The sequence below is a fragment of the Schistocerca americana genome, chromosome 5 (genome assembly GCF_021461395.2).
Source record: "Schistocerca americana isolate TAMUIC-IGC-003095 chromosome 5, iqSchAmer2.1, whole genome shotgun sequence".
NCBI classification, from domain to species: Eukaryota; Metazoa; Arthropoda; class Insecta; order Orthoptera; family Acrididae; genus Schistocerca; species Schistocerca americana.
The window spans coordinates 320148972-320169588 of record NC_060123.1 but is presented as its reverse complement, the minus strand read 5'-3'; the positions used below and the strand labels follow the sequence as shown (position 1 = coordinate 320169588).

The 20617-nt window shown below is 42.3% G+C and overlaps 1 protein-coding gene across 1 annotated transcript in view; it reads left to right on the top strand.

Moving 5' to 3' along the window:
- Positions 1-13657: 13657 nt before the first annotated feature.
- The window catches only part of LOC124616109 (sex peptide receptor), a 53935-nt gene continuing 46975 nt past the window's right edge, over positions 13658-20617 (top strand). Inside the window, exon 1 of the mRNA XM_047144373.1 lies at positions 13658-14032. Within this exon, the coding sequence (XP_047000329.1) occupies positions 13700-14032 (333 nt within the window). The 5' untranslated portion in view covers positions 13658-13699. The remainder of the gene's footprint in view (positions 14033-20617) is intronic.

Here is a 20617-nt window from a genome sequence, read left to right as displayed (position 1 = left end):
AAGGGCAGGATGATAGGACACCTGTTAAGACATGAGGGAATGACTTCCATGGTCCTAGAGGGCAAAAACTGTAGAGGAAGACAGAGACTGGAATACATCCTACTAATAATTGAGGACGTAGGTTGCAAGTGCTACTCTGAAATGGTTCAAATGGCTCTGAGCACTATGGGACTTAACATCTGTGGTCATCAGTCCCCTAGAACTTAGAACTACTTAAACCTAACTAACCTAAGGACATCACACACATCAATGCCCGAGGCAGGATTCGAACCTGCGACCGTAGCGGTCGCGCGGTTCCGGACTGAGCGCCTAGAACCGCTAGACCACCGCTGCCGGCTGCTACTCTGAGATGAAGAGGTTAGCGCAGGAACGGAACACGTGGTGGGCCGCATCAAACCAGTCAGAAGGCTGATGACAAAGGAAAATGCTGAAATTAACATGAACAGATGAGCTGGGGAACTCTCAGTCAGCTTAGCGGCTCAGACATCCATGTCGCTAAAGGAAATAATATACAGAAGAACGAAGAAGAAAAAACAGAAACTGTCAAATAAGGATCAGTTTCGCTTTAGGGTACTTAAATGCGCCAGAGACGCAGTTCTGACGTTGGGATTCATAATAAACTCAAGAGTTAAGAAAAGTCGGATCATCTTGACAGATTTATTTAAATCAGGACACCTTGACAGATTTTGATTCAACATTGTAAAGTTCTTAGAAACATAGATGAAATCTTAGAGAAAGACGGGTGCCAGAACCAAGAGTAAAAAATAAGACGGTAAACGAACAACGAAGTGCCGAAATTACAAACCGTGCAATACGGGAATGTAGTATTTTGCCCTTTTTCGTCCCTAGCGTTCACACCATACATCGAAGAACCAACGACAGAAATAAAATGAATGTACAAGAGTGGGATTAAAGTTGAGTTTGAAAGGATAACAATATTAAGATTCGTTCATATTATTGCTATTCTCATTGAAAGTTAGTAATATTTGCCGGACGTACTGAATGGAGTGTAACGTCTAATGTAAACAGTTTGTCAATTGAGTGTCAACCAGAGACAAAGGTGATGAAGATAGGGAAGAGTGAGGGTAACAATCAACGAACCAACTGGGGTTCACTAAATAGAAGTAGCGAAGGAATTCTGCTATCATGGAAGCATAAAAACATACGCAAAAAATTAAGGACATATAGTGAAAACTAGCACAGACAAGAACTGAATTCATGGTCAAAATAAGCCTAGCAGTATGAAACAAATACTTTAATTTTAGGAAGAAATATCAGAGAATTTATGTTTGGGGCTCAGCATTGTATGAAAATAAATCATGGATTTTGGGAAAACCGAAAAAGAAGATAATCTAAGTCGTTTAAATGTGGTGTCATAGGAAGATATTGATTATCTGGTTTAGTGGTGGTAAATGTTCTCCTCAAAATCGACAAGAATGGAGCGTGAGGTAGCCGTAGAAAAGAAGGGATAGGATGAAAGGACAGGAATTAAGGCATCAAGGAGTAACTTCCATGGGCGTTGAGGCAAATGTAGCAAGTAAAAACTGAAAAGGATGAGTGAGACTCGAATATATCGAAGAAATAATCCACTGACGACGTTGGTTTTATTCGATCCGCTATGACTTCCTCTCCTCTGCAATCCTTTCACAATCCCTTCATCTCAGAATAGCATTTGCACCCAGTCAGATGGCCGATGAGGAAAGAAAGAAACTGCACCATATTATGGTTAAAATGGGAACTACCTCAGCTGCAAATTATTCGTAGAACCTGACAGGGATTCCATCGGTCACTGTTATCTACTCTAATTTTACCATTTTTAACTGCTTATCGACACCAATAACACTAGTGTCTATACCACCCACCTTTGAAGTCGTTGAGACAAATAAGTTAGGGAAGTAGGTGTTATCTTACTAAAGGAAGATCTGAGAAGAATCCAGTTAAGTCTTCCTGCTTATGCGTTGCTATCTGAAATTCCAGTTCAGTTCACGGACAGCCTTTAACCATGAACAGACTATATTTAGGGTTTGTAAGTGATCTTTAAATAATATTCAGCTTATGTAGTCAGTCAAGGCACAACACTTTCTCTTCTCTACAACCAAAAGTGTAAATGACAACGTTTCACTATTTTCCATTACGGATATGAGGCCAGTTGGTAGAGTTAAAAAAAACGGTAGGGTGCTAGGATCCGGGAGTGGTAAGGTGCTGAGGACAAAGAAAATTATACATATATTTCTCTAGCCAAGGACAGTTCCTAAATTACAGTATCTGTAATAATATAGAGAATTTTAGTAATTTGTGTTACAAAGACCACAGTGCGAATAAAGACAACAGAATATGCAAAATAACTGACGCTCCTACAGAGACTTTAAAATAAGGAAGTGAGCACTAATAAAGCAACAAGAATAAATGTTACAAGAGCAAGTAAGGACAAATGCAAAGTAATGGGACCTAAATGCATGCATGTACCAATGTACGGTTCAAATGGCTCTGAGCACTATGGGACTTTGCATCTTAGGTCATCAGTCCCCTAGAACGTAGAACTACTTAAGCCTAAATAACCTAAGGACATCACACACATCCATGCCCGAGGCAGGATTCGAACCTGCAACCGTAGCGGTTGCGCGGTTGCAGACTAAAGTGCCTAGAACCGCTTGGCCACTACGGCCGGCTATCAATGTACGGTAATGAAGTCCAGACCCTCGCCTGGAATGATAGCTCAGTATAGTACACAATCTAAAACATACACCTAACTTATAAATGGCTAATAGGGCATGGAGTCAAACGTGACACCCAGTTAAGGCAGACAACAGAGCCCTTGCGACTCACCAGTACATTAAAAAAGTATAATTTACAAATATAAAAAGTCACAAAACACACCTGGGCCCTTCAAACATAGCTGACAATAAAAAGTTAAAGAGATCTGAACTTAAAAAAAGAAGAACGCACTGGTAGTGGAGGTACAGCTAGGTAAAAGTAGACTTAGAAGGAAACATTCTAAGGCTATCGGAATCAAGAAGGTGCGTACACAAATATTACGGGTGATATCAAGTTCTTTTGCATCAAAAGCTTATGGACAGCGATGAAAGAGTATAAAAATACAACAAATAATACACTCACTAGGAGCCCAGGTAAAGGCAGATGTCGGCCGATGAAGAAAAAACTGACAACAAGAAATTTTAAGAACACAAACTTAGAAGCATACACGCACCAACAGTGCATATAAGAAAATCTCTCACGAATATCTCTTATAACAAAGTCAATGCGGAATTAACGAGGACAGCGTATATTACGACAAGAACATCAAACGAAACACATTAGATAAAGCACAGATGTTTTCGCGAACCGTGCCGGAGAAGTTGAGTTATAAGCTGATTTACCAAAATCTTTACTACCAATTTCAAACATATGATAGGTACGACAGGCAATTACATCTCAGTTATTAAAACTTTCAAGACCAGGTACACTAGGAACTCCGCTACCACCTCGTACTATGGCAATGGTGAACCATCCATTAACATGTGAAAAAGTGTCGTTTATATCCAAACTAAAATTAAGAGAACATGCAAGAAATACACAAGGCCCATCGACGAGGGCGTGGGCTGCAACACTCTTCACTGGAATGCGATTATTCTTTTCTCCTGATGTTGTTGTAAGTTCAATGTTTTCTATGGTTTTGTAGACTGTTGTGCGGGTTCGACGATACCTCCTGTAGGGCATGTTGGCGGCGTTCAATGCAGTTGCAATGCCCAGTAGCAAGAGATCCGGTTTTGTGGCCCCTTCTGATCCCTTGGAGGGAACTGCAAATTGGGAACTGATCATAAAGAAAGGATTTAATAACCAACTAAAGAGTAACATCGTACGAGTCGGATAGTGGAATGTCAGAAGTCTGAATGTAGGAATAAAGTTAGAGTATCGTGAAAGGGAAATGAAAAGACTAAATCTAGACGTAGTGCGGTAATAGGAATGAGAGAGGAAAAGACTAACGGAGTTTGACAATAACTTTCCGCTGGTAACAGCGAAAACGTGATCATGAAACCATAAGAAGTTGGAGTACGAGTATACTTGGAAAATGCCTATAGATTCCCGCGGAATCACATGTTGCCCAGACTCAGTTATTGGACTGTAAGAACGTCCCCAGGAATATATAAAGACCCAGATCACAATTTATTATTGACGAAGAGTAGGTTGAACTCAGAAAATCGGTAGGAAGCATCAGTGTGGAAACAAATGGTATACTGGAGTAATTATCGATAATGAGATCTTCCAGCTGTTCTCTACGGTTAGAGATACTTCAGTAATGAAAACCACAGTAGGACGTAGGAATAGACATCTGTAAAAAGCGTCAATGATTGAGTGTCAACCAGAGGCAAAGGTGATGAAGACAGGGAAGAATGAGGGAAACAATCAACGCAACAACTGGGGCTCACGAAATAGAAGAAGCGAAGGAATTCTGCTATCATGGAAGCAAAATTACATACGCAAGAAAATGAAAGACATATAGCGAAAACTAGGACAGGCAAGAACTGAATTCATGGTCAAAATAAACCTAGCAGTACGAGACATATACTTTAATTTAGGAAGAAATATCAGAGAATTTACGTTTGGGGCTCAGCATTGTACGAAAATAAATCATGGACTGTGGGAAAACCAAAAAAAAAAAAAAGATAATCGGAGCCGTTTAAATGTAGTGTCATAGAAAGATATTGAATATCTGGTGTAGTGGTGGTAAACGTTCTCCTCATAATCGGCAAGAGAGGAGCATGAGGTAGCCGTTGAAAAGAAGAAGGGATAAGATGATAGGACAGATACTAAGGCATCAAGGAGTAACTGATATAGTCGTTGAGGCAAATGTAGCGAGTAATAACTGAAAGGGAAGAGTGAGACTCGAATATATCGAAGAAATAATCCACTGAAGACGTTGGTTTTATTCGATCCGCTATGACTTCCTCTCCTCTGCAGTCCTTTCACAATCCCTTCATCTCAGAATAGCATTTGCACCCAGTCAGATGACTAATGAGGAAAGAAAGAAACTGCAGCATATTATGGTTAAAATGGGAACTACCTCAGCAGCAAATTGTTCGTAGAACCTGACAGCTACTCCATCGGTCACTGTAATCTGCTCTAATTTTACCTTTTTAACTGTTTGTCGACACCGCTAACACTAGTATCTATACCACTCACCTTTGGAGTAGTTGCGACAAATAAGTTAGGGAAGTAGGCGTGTATCTTTCTAAAGGAAGATTTGGGAAGAATCCAGTTGAGCCTTCCTGCTTATGCTTTGCTACCTGAAATTTCAGGTCAGTTCACTGACAGCCTTTAACTATGAACAGATTATATTTCGGGTTTGTGAGTGATCTTTAAATAATATTCAGCTTATGTAGGAGGTCAAGGCACTACACTTTCTCTTCTCTACAACCAAAAGTGTAAATGTTTACGTTTCACAGATTGTGTCATCCCACTATTTTCCATTACGGATATGAGGCCAGTTTGTAGAGTTAAAACAAACGGTAGGGAGCTAGGATCTGGGAGTGGTAAAGTGCTGAGGACAAAGAAAATTATACACATATTTATCTAGCAAAGCACAGTTCCTAAATTACAGTATCTGTAAAAATACAGAGAATTTTAATAATCTGAGTTACAAAGACCACAGCGCGAATAAACCATTTCAAGACAACAGATTATGCAAAATAACTGACACTCCTACAGAGACTTTGAAATAAGGAAGTCAGCACTAATTAAGCAACAAGAATAAATGTTACAAGAGCAAGTAAGGACAAATGCAAAGTAATGGGACCTAAATGCATGCATGTTCCAATGTACGGTTCAAATGGCTCTGAACACTATGGGACTTTACATCTTAGGTCATCAGTCCCCTAGAACGTAGAACTACTTAAACCTAACTAACCTAAGGACATCACACACATCCATGCCTGAGGCAGGATTCGAACCTGCGACCGTAGCGGTCGCGCGGTTCCAGACTAAAACGCTTAGAACCGCTCGGTCACTAAGGCCGGCTATCAATGTACGGTAATGAAGTCCAGACCCTCGCCTAGAACGGTTGCTCAGTTTATTACACATTCTAAAACATACACCTAACTTACAAGTGGCTAATAGCGCAGGGAGGCAAACGTGGCTCACCCAATGAAGGCAGACAACAGAGTCCTTTCGACCCACCAGTACATTAGAAAAGTATAATTTACAAATATAAAAAGTCACAAAACACACCTGGGCCCTGCAAACATAGCTGACAATAAAAAGTTAAAGAGACCTGAACTTAAAAAATGAAGTACGCACTGGTAGTGGAGGTACAGCTAGGTAAAAGTAGACTGACAAGGAAACATTCTAAGGCTATCGAAACCAAGAAGGTACGTTCACAAATATTACGGGTGATATCAAGTTCTTTTGCATCGAAGGCTTATGGACAGTGATGAAAGAGAGTAAAAATACAACAAATAATACACGCACTAGGAGCCCAGGTAAAGGCAGACCTTGGCCGATTAAGAAAAAACTGACAACAAGGCATTCTAAGAACACAAACTTAGAAACATACACGCAGCAACAGTGCAAATAACAAAAAAATCTCTCACGAATATCTCTTATAACAAAATCAATGCGAAATTAACCAGGACAGCGTATATTACAACAAGAACATCACACGAAACTCATTAGATAAAGCACAGATGTTTTCATGAACCGTGCCGAATATTTAACGGATGATGCTCACTGTTATTCCTGCGTCAGGCCTAGGAGAATTAAGAGGAACGGCAGGGTGACGGTCAAAAACATTCGAATTTTTTTTATTACGGAATTTAAATGTATATACATTGAAGAAATATTCCCCCAAATATTTTGAACGAACTCCAAGAAGTAACGATTCTGTGAGCGTTTGAAACTCATCGCGCACGGCACGCCTCGGCATTGGAGAACCGGTTCCACGCTCACACTCCCTTCGTTGCGCCTGTGAGATGGTTGAGTAAGCCTGATTTGCTGGAGAGTTGTCTGTGCGGTTTTATTCAAAATGTGAAAGACAGTTTCAACAGTCTCATTTGGAGAAATGCTCCAAAAATAACATCCAGTCGAAGCGTAATCGTCAACAAACCTTCAAATGTAACCGTATGTCTATTTAATGTGGCCATACTACATTAATGCATGGGTCAAATGCACTTCAGATCAAGATCGGTGGTGAAATAGGAAAATTCTGTGAAAATAGATACGCCATCGGCGATGCATTCAGCGACCAAATGGGCTTTGCGAACGGAAATGGAAGCCTATCACGTCAAATGTAGAATGCGGCCATCCACTAGCCGGGAAGACAGTTATTATGGACCAGGCACAATGATATCTCGTAAGTTGCAAGCTTTCTTCATTTTTTTATATATGGTAATTACTTGTCAAACTTTAAACGCGTTTTTCCCAGACCCATGATTTTCGGCGTGTTTGTAGTCGCCCACGCTACAGTTTTCATCCTATTTTAATGATTTTTGGCGTTCCTTGAAGCGAATTAAATTCTGTTCAGTTTATCGTAGACGACTTTTTATGTTGAAATTTAGTTTTTTTTCGGCCGAAAGAGGGATCAAAAATGAGCCACTTTTTCAAATGCTTATAATTTCGACAGCAAAAATTTTGCAAATTTGTAAATTGAACTAAAACTACATCTGTAAGGATCAGGGTGATGTGTTAATTCCATGTTCCAGATGATCAAGACCGGAGTTACAGGGGAAACCGTCCATCTACCTCCTTTCAGAGCTGCCTCGGAAAAGTCTAAATTATACAGTGATGATATTCATGTTTTTCAATAAAAAATACTAATAAAATCTTCAACGTATTGATTGCAGCAAACTCTGTTTGTCTACAACGGAGAAAAAAAAAACAGAGTTTGAGCAGTCTTTTCGGCTGTCACTTTGTCGTTCCCCTTTAAAGACGGTGCATGTGGGGACATCCAACAAGCAAGGTAGAAGGAAGAAGGTCTAGTCGAACTCCAAAGTATAACTCACTGCCACATACACATAGGGACTCGATGACTCCCAGTAGGCAATGGCCCATTTCCAGCAGTAAACATGCGCCATCCAAATGCAGCAAGCGGACGTGCATGACTAGCAAGCCCAAGCCGTGAGCATGCTAAAATCCCGTTCATGAGTTGGTTGGGCAACGAAGTCTAGTTTCCAAAAGCAGAGGTATCGAAATAAGCTTTCGAAAGGCTCAATTATTCCCTGCCCCTACCATACATTAAATTGATCAACTTCCTTAAAACTGATTCTATAACACTGAAAAAACAAAATGTGACACTGCAGTTTAAAATGCACTTGCCGACAGGAGTAACCGAAGTAAACTGCACTGAAGAGTAAAAAATACGGGTACACCTACCTCAAATCGTGTAGGGCCTAGCGAGAACGCAGACATGCCGGAACACGACGTGGCATGGACTCGACAAATGGCTGAAGCAGTGGTGGAAGGAACTGACACCATGAATCTTGCAAGGCTGTCCATAAATCTGAAAGCGTACGACGGGTGCTGATCTCTTCTGAATAGCACGTTGCAAGACATCCCAGATATGCTCAATAATGTTTCTGTGGCTAGTGGAAGTATTTAATCTCAAAAAAGTGTTCCTGGAGCCACTCTGTAGCAACTCTGGACGTGTGGGTGTAGCGTTGTCCCGCTGGAATTGTCCCAGTCCGTTGGAATGCACAACGGGCATGAGAGGATGCAGACTGGATGCTTACATACGTGTCACTTTTCAGAGTAGTATCTAAACGTATAGAAGTCTCATATCATTCCAGCTGCACACGTCCCTTACCTTTACAGATCCTCCACCAGCTTGAACAATCCCCTGATGAAATGCAGGTTCCATTGATTCATGAGATTGTCTGCATACCCGTACACGTCCATCCGCTCGATGCAAACAGACAACAAGTTTAAAATCATCAACAGTCCAATGCGTGTGTTGAAGGACCCAGACGAGGCGTAAAGCTTTGTGTCGTGCAGTCATTAAGGGTACTCGAGTGGGCATTCGGCTCCGAAAGTCCATATCAATGATGGTTCGTTGAATGTTTCACACGCAAACACTTGTTGTTGGCCAAGCACTGAAATTTGCAGCAATTTGCGGAAAGGTTGCACTTCTGTCACGTTGAACGACTCTCTTCAGTCGTCGTTGGTCTCGTTGTTGCAGGATCTTTTTTCGGCCGCGGTGATGTCGGAGATTTGATGTTTTACGGGATTCCTGATATTCACGGTACACTCGTGAAATGGTCGTACGGGAAAATCCCCACTTCGTCTCTACCTCGGAGATCCTGTATCCCATCGCTCGTGCGCCGACTATAACACCACCTTGAGTCTCATTCATCTGCCATTGTGGCAGCAGTAACTCATCTAACAACTGCGCCAGACTCTTGTTGTCTTATATAGTCGTTGCCAACAGCAGCGCCGTATTTCGTCTGTTTACATATATCTGTATTTGAATACGCATGCCTGTACCAGTTTCCTTTGGCGCTTCAGTGTATATTACCACGTCTAAATACGTCCATAATTCGTCACTAAAACCGATATCAGTGTCAGCCAAATATTATAGTACTTAATGCTCGGGTATTAAGTTCCTCTTGTATTTGAAACACTTGTGAACTTCTGCTATCACACTGTGGAAGTTACGTGTCACTTCAGTGGAGTATCTTATGAATAGTAGCACATCCTCATATTTCGTGATGAAACTGTTGTGATCAAGCATGGCAAAAACGCACAATGAAGTCTTAATTTCAATAAATGATGTAGCGATATTGATATTTGTCCAGTAAAAGCACCAGCACCCTTCACGTCTCTACTACGACTCTCCACAGCAGTCTCCTTGCCGTTTCAGAAGAATAAGATAGCGGAAATAAATTTTTCCAAGTATATATCATTCGGCAAACGAGTTGTTTGTCAGATAATTGCGAATGTGTGGTTACAAGCAGCCACTGATATACACCATTCTCCTAGCTAGTACAAATCTATTTAGTAAGATAATGTTTAGTTGAGGCGTCCATTTATTTAGGCTTGAATTGCAGCCATATGGCATGGTTGGGGAATGTCGTACCGCCCTGAAGAGAAACTGAAATATTTACCTGCCGGCGTAAGACGACATCCGACGCGCCACTAGTCTCAGGTGAGCAAATAGAGCAAGGCTTCTAGCTTGGCTGATCTTAATCATCTGAATTTTCTGCCTGGTGCCGTCTCAGTAGTAAAGTGAACAGCTCTCGCATTGAAATGGTGAAAGTAGTGGAACAGCCAATTGTAAAGGTTTGTCAAGATTTATGATAAGCTACTGGGGTGTTTAAAATAATCCGTAATTCAAAGCAGTTAAAAGTACAGCGTAGCGTCCAAATACGACAATAACACGTCGAACATCCCCTCTAACAGGTACCAGTTTTGGATGGTAGTGTTTTAACTAGAGCAGGAGTTCCCAAACATTTCCTCCAAAGGAGCACACGAGAATCAAATGGTTCAAATGGCTCTGAGCACTATGGGACTTAACTTCAGAGGTCATCAGTCGCCTATAACTTAGATCTAATTAAATCTAACTAACCCCCTAACGTCCATGCCTGAGGCAGGACTCGAACCTGCGACCGTAGCGGTGGCTCGGCTCCAGTCTGTAGCGCCTAGAACCGCACGGCCACACCGGCCGGCACACGAGAATCCTGGTACTGTGTTAGAAGAGCTTGTTTATTTTGCAAATTAATAAAATTTTACAAAATTGGAAATTCATTTTTTTGCAGTTAGTACTTCGGGAAACCTTAAGTCATAGCTCAGACCACAAAAATGATAATACAATCTTAAAATAACAAGGAAAAATGACAAGAAGAAACGCCATGTTTTTAATAGACTTTCGCGGATCGTTTATTCATTTCTCGTGGAAATCCAGTAGTTTGGAAACCCTGACCTAGCGGATAGTGCACCTAAGAACACAGGATGCTGTTTTGGTCGGTACTCCGTTGTAGTATTTGATCTTAGAGTCACATGACGTAATGTGCACTAGCGATCGCCGTAAACAGTTTCCGCTTTTTCCGATAGTTTTTGATGTTATTCATTAGGCTCCATTTTGGATGGAATATATAAATATTTCGCGTTCTGCAGAAGTGAGTACTGTATAATATGTTTATGCTATTTGCAATATGTCTTTAATTCTTCAGGTACTGCTTTCTATGATGAGTTAAATGTTCTATACATTTTACATAACATATGCACAGTTGAATCATATTTCGTCGGCCTTGCACAATCTTCTGCATTGAAACGGAAGGTCTTTTACCAAGTAACATGGGATATTTGCACATTAATTGAGTTTCCTAAATGTCTTAAAATTTTATCTGCCCTATAAATGGAAATTCTGTTACTTTCCGACAACTTTCATTTCAAAATTCACTTAACTTTTATTTAATTTTTGAATATAATTCTGCTTAAATTGATTTCACTTACTAATATTTGTGTGTAGTAGAGCAATAACGTAACGTACAGACTATTAAATACAGTATTGACAAAATTTTCTCGACTGCAACGCCTCAAAATTTCAATTAAATATTCATTCATAGGTACATGACCATGTCTCACAATGAAACATGTTTTCACACTTTTAAAAACCTTAGTTTTTCGGAGTAACGTTTGTAATTTCAGAAAAAGTCGTCAGCATATAATAAGTGAATGTCATAATTTAAAAGAGGAAAATGAAAATACACACATCAAAAAAAGTTTTGCATCATCTCGGTTCCGACAGTTCCGGAACTTGTACAAAAAATTGGAATAGAGATCAACATAAACATCACTTCCCCCCTTTTCATTGCTCATGAAAACCACAGATTGGAGGATTTACTACCATACAGCGATGCCTTCATATGGGGTTGTCCAGATTGCTGTGCACACCGGTACATCTAATACCCTGTAGCACGTCCTCTTGCATTGATGCTTGCCTGTATTCGTCGTGGCGTACTATTCACAAGTTCATCAAGGGACTGTTGGTCCAGGTTGTCCGAGTCTTCAACAGCGATTCGGCATAGATCCCTCAGAATAGTTGGTGGGTCACGTTGTCCTTAAACAGCCCTTTCCAATCCCTCCCAGGCGTGTTCGATAAGGTTCATGTCTGGAGAACATGCTGGCCACTCTAGTCGAGCGATGTCGTTATTCTGAAGGAAGTCATTCATAAGATACGCACGACGGGGTCACGAATTGTCGTCCATGAAGGTCAATGCCTCGCCAGTATGGTGCCGATAAGGTTGCACTATCGGTCGGAGGATGGCATTCACCTATCGTACAGCCGTTACGACGCCTTCCATAACCACCAACGGCGTACGCGACCCCACATAATGCCACCCCAAAACAGCAGGGAATCTCCATCTTGCTGCACTCGCTGGACAGTGTGTCTAAGGCGTTCAGACTGACCGGGTTGCCTCCAAACACGTCTCCGACGATTGTATGGTTGAAGGCATATACGACACTCATCGGTTAAGAGAACGTGGTGCCAAACCTGAGCGATCAATTCGGGATATTGTTGGGCCCATCTGTACCGCGCTGCATGGTGTCGTGGTTGCAAAGATGGACCTCGCTATGGACGTCAGGAGTGAAGTTGCGCATTACGCAGCCTTTTGAGCTCAGTTTGAGCCGTATCACGACGTCCTGTGAGTGCACGCAAAGCATTATTCATCATGTTGCCTTTGTTGTAAGGGTACCTCCGAGCCATAATCCGTAGGTAGCGGTCATCCACTGCAGCAGTAGCCCTTGGGCGGCTTGAGCGAGGCATGTCATCGACCATTCATGTCTCTCTGTATCTCCTCCATGTCCGAACAACATCGCTTGGGTTCACTCCGAGACGCCTGGACACTTCCTTTGTTGAGAGCCCTTCCTTTCACAAAGTAACATTGCGGACGCGATCGATCCGTGGTATTGACTGTCTAGGCATGGTTGAACTACGAACAACACGAGCTGTGTACCTCCATCCTGGTGGAATGACTGGAACTGATAGGCTGTCAGACCCCGTCCGTCTAATGAGCGCTGCTCATGAACAGTTGTTTATATGTTTGGGCGGGTTTAGTGACATGTCTGAATAGTCAAAGGGACTGTGTCTGTGATAGAATATCCACAGTCAACGCCTATGTTCAGAAGTTCTGGGAACCAGGGTGATGCAAAACTATTCTTGATGTGTGTATGTCAAATTAATATTATGTGGCCGGTTAGGGTCTGAAAAGTATACCTAGGTACAAAGCTTCCCCTTACAGTAAATTCTAACATGTAGTGTCCTGAATCAGTATTCTTGTAACGTGGGCCACGGAAGAAACTTGGAGCTAATTAGATGGGGACTTAATGGAAGAGTTTACATATCAAATGCATTTATACTGTCTGCGGAATAGTGGTTACTGAATCCAGGCACACATCCACAATTATCTTGCAAAAGGCTCTTTGAGTACTCATGTCCACTGGAATGTTTTTGCGTCTGTTTTCGTATGCTTTTACCCTTGTCAATTCTCGCTATTAATTACGATGGAACCGCTTCATTCATCACACGATTTGTTCCCACAATTAACCACCATATATCAGAGGCCTTCAGTAATCCTCGGCGTACTGTGTTGCAGGTATCGACGGTAGTGGCAGAAGCGCCATAATGGACAACAGTACGTGTGGCAACGTAGCCGAGGTGTCCCTCGACTTGGACCCGGATGCTGACGTCGAGTGCCCACCGGTGAAGGCCATGGTGCTGGTTACGTGCGGTAACGTGAGCAGACCGATGCCGTTCCTCAACGTCTCTACCGAAGTTCCCATCGAGTACGCGCAGCCCATGCTGGGCTACGCGATGCCCTTCCTGCTGGTGATCACCATCATCGCCAACACGCTGATCGTGGTCGTGCTGTCCAAGCGGCACATGCGCACGCCCACCAACGTCGTGCTGATGGCCATGGCGCTGTCCGACATGCTGACACTGCTGTTCCCGGCGCCGTGGCTCTTCTACATGTACACCTTCGGCAACCACTACAAACCGCTGGCGCCCACCAGCGCCTGCTACGCCTACCACATCATGAACGAGGTCAGTCGCTTGCTTACATCTAGAACTACTTGCAGCCACTTCATTTCTTGCGTAAAAGAGAAAATGTTCTGTGAGATACCATGCCATCTATTCTGTAGTGTCCTTTCTTCTCTATTTCTTCAAGTAGATGTTTGTTTTCATATTTCCCAAAGAAATCATATACATATGGAATATTTTCTCTGATCTCCATTGGCAGACGTAAAAGATAGCACCAGATATAGATAAAGACTACTCGAGATATGCATGTTTAGGTGCTTACTGATTATTTTAGATTTCTGTGTCTGGAAACCAAACGTGACGAGGGATTTTTTGTTGTCCAGCCACAAATCGTCAAGGTTGCCTCTCTAGTGACAGTTTGGACTGGCCAGGAAGTGTTAAATAACTTCCACAGCACCACCTTCGCACATGTCAGCATCCACGTCATCGTGACCCACCTGATCATATTTGTTTTCACTGTCGCCAGCCGTGTTCTTATGTGGTTCGTGGTTCTTCATGTTTTCCAGTTTGTTATGGGGTCCCAAAACACACACTTCTTGTGCTGGTGGATAGTCAGGTGGTGGTTCTCCAATGACGGCATCTAAGAGCCTTTTACGAGATCTCAGTCGTCCAGGCCCACACTCAGTGCCAAGGAGAGGATGTCTATCATCTCTCGTTTGTCTGTGACTCTCTGTGATTTAGTGAGAAGGTCTTGGGGAGCTGAGTCTCACAAGGCCAGCAGCTCTATAAAGATTCGGTAGGGGCGTGGGTTAAATACACACTGTTGTGATTCGATATGTTTCATTAAGCCTTACGTCGACCTTCTTGGCTTAATTCTAGTACATACTGGGTAGGCATTTTAAGTCGTTGACAACCACAGTACTTGGCCAGTGGTTCTCAGGATAGCAGATTTTGCTCCCCATTTGCAGTTAACGAGATCGCTGAAATACTACTTCTGGAGACCACTTTCTGGCGGATCATTTCACGGTGGTGTCTGTATGTTGATGTCTGTATATCAGAGATATATCTAACGTCACGGATAGATGTATTGATTTATCTGTGTGTTCCTGGGCGGTATTGTCCAAGGAAACACTGAGCTTGGGGCTTGCTTGTCCATATCGAAGTTGGGAGCTCTTACTTGAGTCTTCGAAGAATTTGAGTTACTGGAGTTATTTTGACAGTATTCTGGCAAGGCTCTGAGTGGTGACTCCAGCTTCAGCTGTAGCTCCTCGAATGTTGTCCCCTCAGCTCTGACTGTAAGTCATCTGCATATGCGGAAGGCTTAGTATAATTATGTGTTGGTTCGTCCACATTGTATGGACTCAAAAGGCAGGGAGCTAGAAGCCTGGGAAGCCACCACCGGAAACCTGTCTTCAAATGCTTAATGACTGATAAGTCTTAGTTCTTTCAACCATGTTACTCTGAAGAAGTGCGTTGGTATATGATGTAAGTGTATCGACGCACATACTCTACAAACCACAACAAAACGCGTGGGTAACGGTATCTTCTATTGTACCAATAGTTATGATTTCTTCCCGGTCCAATAACGTTTAGAGTGCAGGTGCAAGTGCCTCTGTGCTCGGTGTAATTAATTTAATCATGTCCTCACAATTTCTTCAGGGGCGATACATAGAAGGCTGAATTCTTGACTTAGTATTGGTTCTTGAGATGTAAGCAGACTTTCGCAGGATAATTGGCATCATTCTTCAAGTGTCTGCCGGTCCGGTTTTTTTTCAGCGTGACTGTATTCCTTCAGTCAAATAAAGCTATGACAAAAGTGCTGTCGTGTATGAATTCGTTCAGTAACCCCTCTCAGTTTTATTTCATATGACGCCCACACACTTCAGCAGTGTTCTACGTTGTGATCCACAAATCATTTGTATACTGATCTGATTTTCCCAGCATCCTGGCAGTGACAAAAAGACTTGTCTTAACCTTCGACTTAGCGAATGTGGTCACTTCATTTCATAGTGCTACAAATTGCTAGAAACTGGCATTAGTAATAGGTGACTGATTCACTCCGTTTCTCATTGACATGGTAGTCATGAGATACTACCTTTCATCGCCCCATTAATTTTACACTTCTGAACTTTTAAAGCAATCTCAGTGAGACAGATTAAGCTGTATCGGATACGTTATAGATACAATGAATGGCAGATTTTAATTTCTGGAGGTTTTTTTCAGTTTTCACTTCTTCGTCTTGTACTCCTAGGCTTTTGAGCAGAATTACCGGTTTCATTTCTGCAATAACCACCTTCGGACTCTCTCATTCTGACGTGTTTTTTTTCAAGTGTTATTTTTAAATGGTTGTAACTTTTTTCAGTGCATCAGAATGAGAGATCCTGTTCCAAAAGCAATGTATGGGATACAAGAAAACAAAAAATTATGTACATAATATGATCGCCAGGCAAACTGTCATTTTATGTCAATTCTGATTTAGTAGAATAGCCAAAAATATCCCTCTATGAATGTGAAGGCTTATGTACAAGAATGTCATGTTTAACGTTTCTGACAGACTGAGTTAATAGATGTCGAAAGCGCGCTAAGAAGGGCAGACTGTCGATAAATACTGCTAAGTCTAAAGTGTTGGAATTTTTGATAATAAATGTAATATCTAACAACCACCTAACATGGCACCTGTGGGAGCCCAGTCCTTTGCAGCCTGATCAAACAGTTTAAGAGGCAGCTCTTTACTCCACGAGGCGGACAAAAGAATTGAGTGAAAGCTAACGACCACCGACTCTTTCAAAGTAGTTAGTACTCTGAAAACAGGAGATGGCGTCCTCAACCGGATGTCCCGATGTCAGAAAACTGCACCTCTCGCTGAAGAGTACGTGACAAAGAGGATAGTTTTCAAGTAGAGATTTACTCTAAGATGGTTAAATACCAGAAGGCGTTGTTGCTTACATCTCCGCCCGAACCATGTTGAAGTGTCTGCTTAACGATCGAACTTGAATAAAAGTTGTATTAAACTGTTACTAGTACAAAAACACTGTCGGTACGGATGGAAAAGGTCATAATACATTCTTGATTTAATACCGATGTGTAAGGTTTCCTAACTTATGCTCTCCTCCAATGGAAACCTTCTGGATCACTGTCCTCTGTGTTGGAGTCTAAGTCACTACCAGTCATGAGTGGCGTACATCAATAAAATGTCATCATTATCATTATCTACGACCATTACAAAAAGACAAGCCCATTTCAAAATCGCAGGTTGAAATATGCTTTCAGTAGCTGTCTCCAGGTATTCTGTGGGCTGCTCTGTGCCAGGTGATACGAGAACTTCCATATAGCCCTCTAGGAATTCCTTTTGTGTTTTTTTTTCAATTCCACTGAAGCAATAAGTATGTTCCCCTCTTGTCTTAGCGTCTTCACGAGTAGCCTGCCCACAGACGGTTCACTAACACTACCAGTTTCAGATTTGTTTTTAATATGCAGATCGCATGTGAAGAACAGTTCCGTTGCTCTTTGGGCTGTCCCAAACTTCCGTTTCATGAACTCATTGTGAAGGTCTCGGAAACGTTGGGCAGCACTGTTCGAATGCACTGGAAACATGTACTACGATACATTATTTTCTTCTGGAGGAGCAGCTGAACGGAATGGACAGTGTCTTGAAAGGAGGATATAAGATGAACATCAACAAAAGCAAAACGAGGATAACGGAATGTAGTCGCATTAAATCGCTTGATGTTGAGGGTATTAGATTAGGCAATGAGACTCTTAAAGTAGTAAATGATTTTTGCTAATCTGGGGGCAAAATAACTGATGATGGTCGAAGTAGAGGGGATATAAAATGTAGACTGGCAATGGCAAGGAAAGCGTTTCTGAAGAAGAGAAATTTGATAACATCGAGTATAGGTTTAAGCGTCGCGAAATCTTTTCTGAAAGTATTTGTATGGAGTGGAGCCATGTATGAAAGTGAAACGTGGATGATAAATAGTTTGGACAAAAAGAGAATAGAAGCTTTCGAAATGTGGTGCTACGGAAGAATGCTGAAGGTTAGATGGGTAGCTCACATAACTAATATGGAGGTATTGAATAGAACTGGGGAGAAGAGAAATTTGTGGCATAACTTGACTAGAAGAAGGGATCGGTTGGTAGGACATATTCTAAGGCATCAAGGGATCATCAATTTAGTATTGGAGGGCAGCACAGAGGGTAAAAATCTTAGCCGGAGACCTACAGATGAATACACTAAACAGGTTCAGAAGGATAAAGATTTCAGTAGGTACGGGGAGATGAAGAAGCTTGCAAAGGATAGAGTAGCAGGGAGAGCTGCACCAAATCAGTCTCTGGACTGAAGACCACAACAACAACAACAACAACATTTCTAGAATTAGCTAAGAAAAAGCTGAGCCAGATGCAAATTATTGTTTACAAATTGCCACATAGAAGCACTTACGACAATGTGGAGCCCCTTACGAAAACAGGTAATCTCCAATAGTACCGTAAAATTTAAAGATTATCTTTCTGTCCAGTATCTGGGATTGATAGCGTTAGTCTGCTGTAACATGGAAGTGTATAAACAAGAGCGCGCGTGCGTGTGGGCATTTGTTTCGAAAGTAAATAAAGTGCAAGAATCAATATAACGGTTACAAAAACACCACTATCCAAGGAAGAGTGTGTAGCGATCTAAGTGGAAACAAGAAATGCAGGAAAATTAGGGCTTAATGTCTCGTCGTCGATTAGGTTTTATTAGGCAGTGCATGCGCTTAGATTGGAGACGGATGGGTAAGGAAATCAGCCATGTCTCTTTCTAAAGAGCTACTACCCCTTCTAAGAAATCAGCCTTACACTATTTAGGTAAACCTCTCGATGGGTGAATAAGGAGGCCAGTGTCACTGCTTTACTTCGCCTGGTGGTGGTGGTGGTGGTGGTGGTGGTGGCAGTCATCTGCGCCATTACTAAATTAAGCGGAGACAACTATGGCTCAAATGATCAGAAGCGAAAGAGAAATTTTCCAGTCTCCACTGCATATGAGCACTATTACGTGCAACGGTGACATGTGGAAGTTAGTGACGGACCAGGACTCGAAACCGGATGCTCTGATTCCCTACAACGCCTGCCCTAACCGCCTCTACCATCTGAACCCGGCTCTCGTCCAGCCGTAACTCCCACATGCCACACACTGCAGGCGATGTGTTCTCCCTTCATTAACTTCCCATTTTCTCGCAACTATTCAGCTGAATCCCGCAAGGTTTCCGACGAGTGAGTGTATCCGCACAGAACCCAGCGCTTCGCCCACAAAGCGAATATAAATACGTTCAAAGTATGCACCTGAGGAAAAAATTTGAAGTATATAAAATCAGTGAAAAAGCAGTCTAGGTCGCTACGGTTATTCTCTTAAAATGACCAGTTTCGGCCTAATCTTAGGCCACTTTCAGAACAGCAGCAAGAGTTGAAGTTGACGATGTCTACCAAAACACATCACATTTCCAAGTTAGCACTGGCCGCTGCCGTGGGCAACGCTCACGTGCTCGTGCCTGCTAGCAGACTTCCGCTCTCCCAGTCCAACGTACTGCTTGCGCCGTCTTCCCTCGCGCCGCGCTTGCACACCGACGTCAAAAGTCGAACATGTGATAGAGGCGTCTATGGCGTCAACTCGCGGCGTGCCATATAAGCTCCAGGTCAAAGCACAGCCGCTAGCTTACCCACAATATCGAGAAGAGCGCATCAGTCATCTTCTCCTCCCCCCCCCCCCCCCCCCTCCCTTAAGCTATGAGTTTAGGTGGACAGCCCAGTTTCGTTCATTTTGTGTGTATCACCTTCTGCTTCGACACTGTCTGGTTTCAGCTAACTCAAGAAAGGTTAGGTTTTTTACGCGTTTTAAGGTTTAGGATGGCGAAGATGACTAGGAACAAACCACTGATGGTCTTACATGGGCCGAGAAACTGCGACAACGCTATGCCCTTGATACCCTGCGCCCGTCTATACTGTCCCCAGATACTCTTCCCGTAGATATTGGCTCCCACCCTGAAGCAGCGCCTCTCTCTCCATTGTACCTATTAACCTATCTGTGATGCGCAAGAGAAATGTTGTCTTTTGCCGCCTCCCATTTACACCTGACATCCTCATCCTCAGCATGCGCTAGCAATAGATAATTCAACGACCTCAAATTACTCAGCAGCGTATTAAGAGAGAACACGAACATTATTTTGGCAGTCATTGTCTTGTGTGCTTTATGGCTGGCGGTATTAAAGGCACGGTTAAGCCAATTTTGGGAACGACCCTAAAGTTTCTAAGACCAAGAACGATAATTTTCTTAGGCAGATTTCAAATTCCTGTTAACACATTACACAAAAGAGAGCTAAGGTTATACAACTCATTTGACACGTGACAAATGACACTACCAGAAACATAAGAGTCTGAATTCACGTGTCGTAAACGTGGGAGTATTGTCACGTTCTAACACTCTAAGGGGTCCAAAATTACAAATAAAACTCTTAAGCGCTGGCTATTAACGGTAGTCATCATTCCTCTACTCAGCACCATCCACTGAAACCTTGTAAATATATCTAACACCACTAAAATATTACCATTTTTGATGCTTGGGAGTGCCCCAGATAATCAATCTGTTCAGTAAGCAGATGTTCCCTGGTGGTCAAAAAA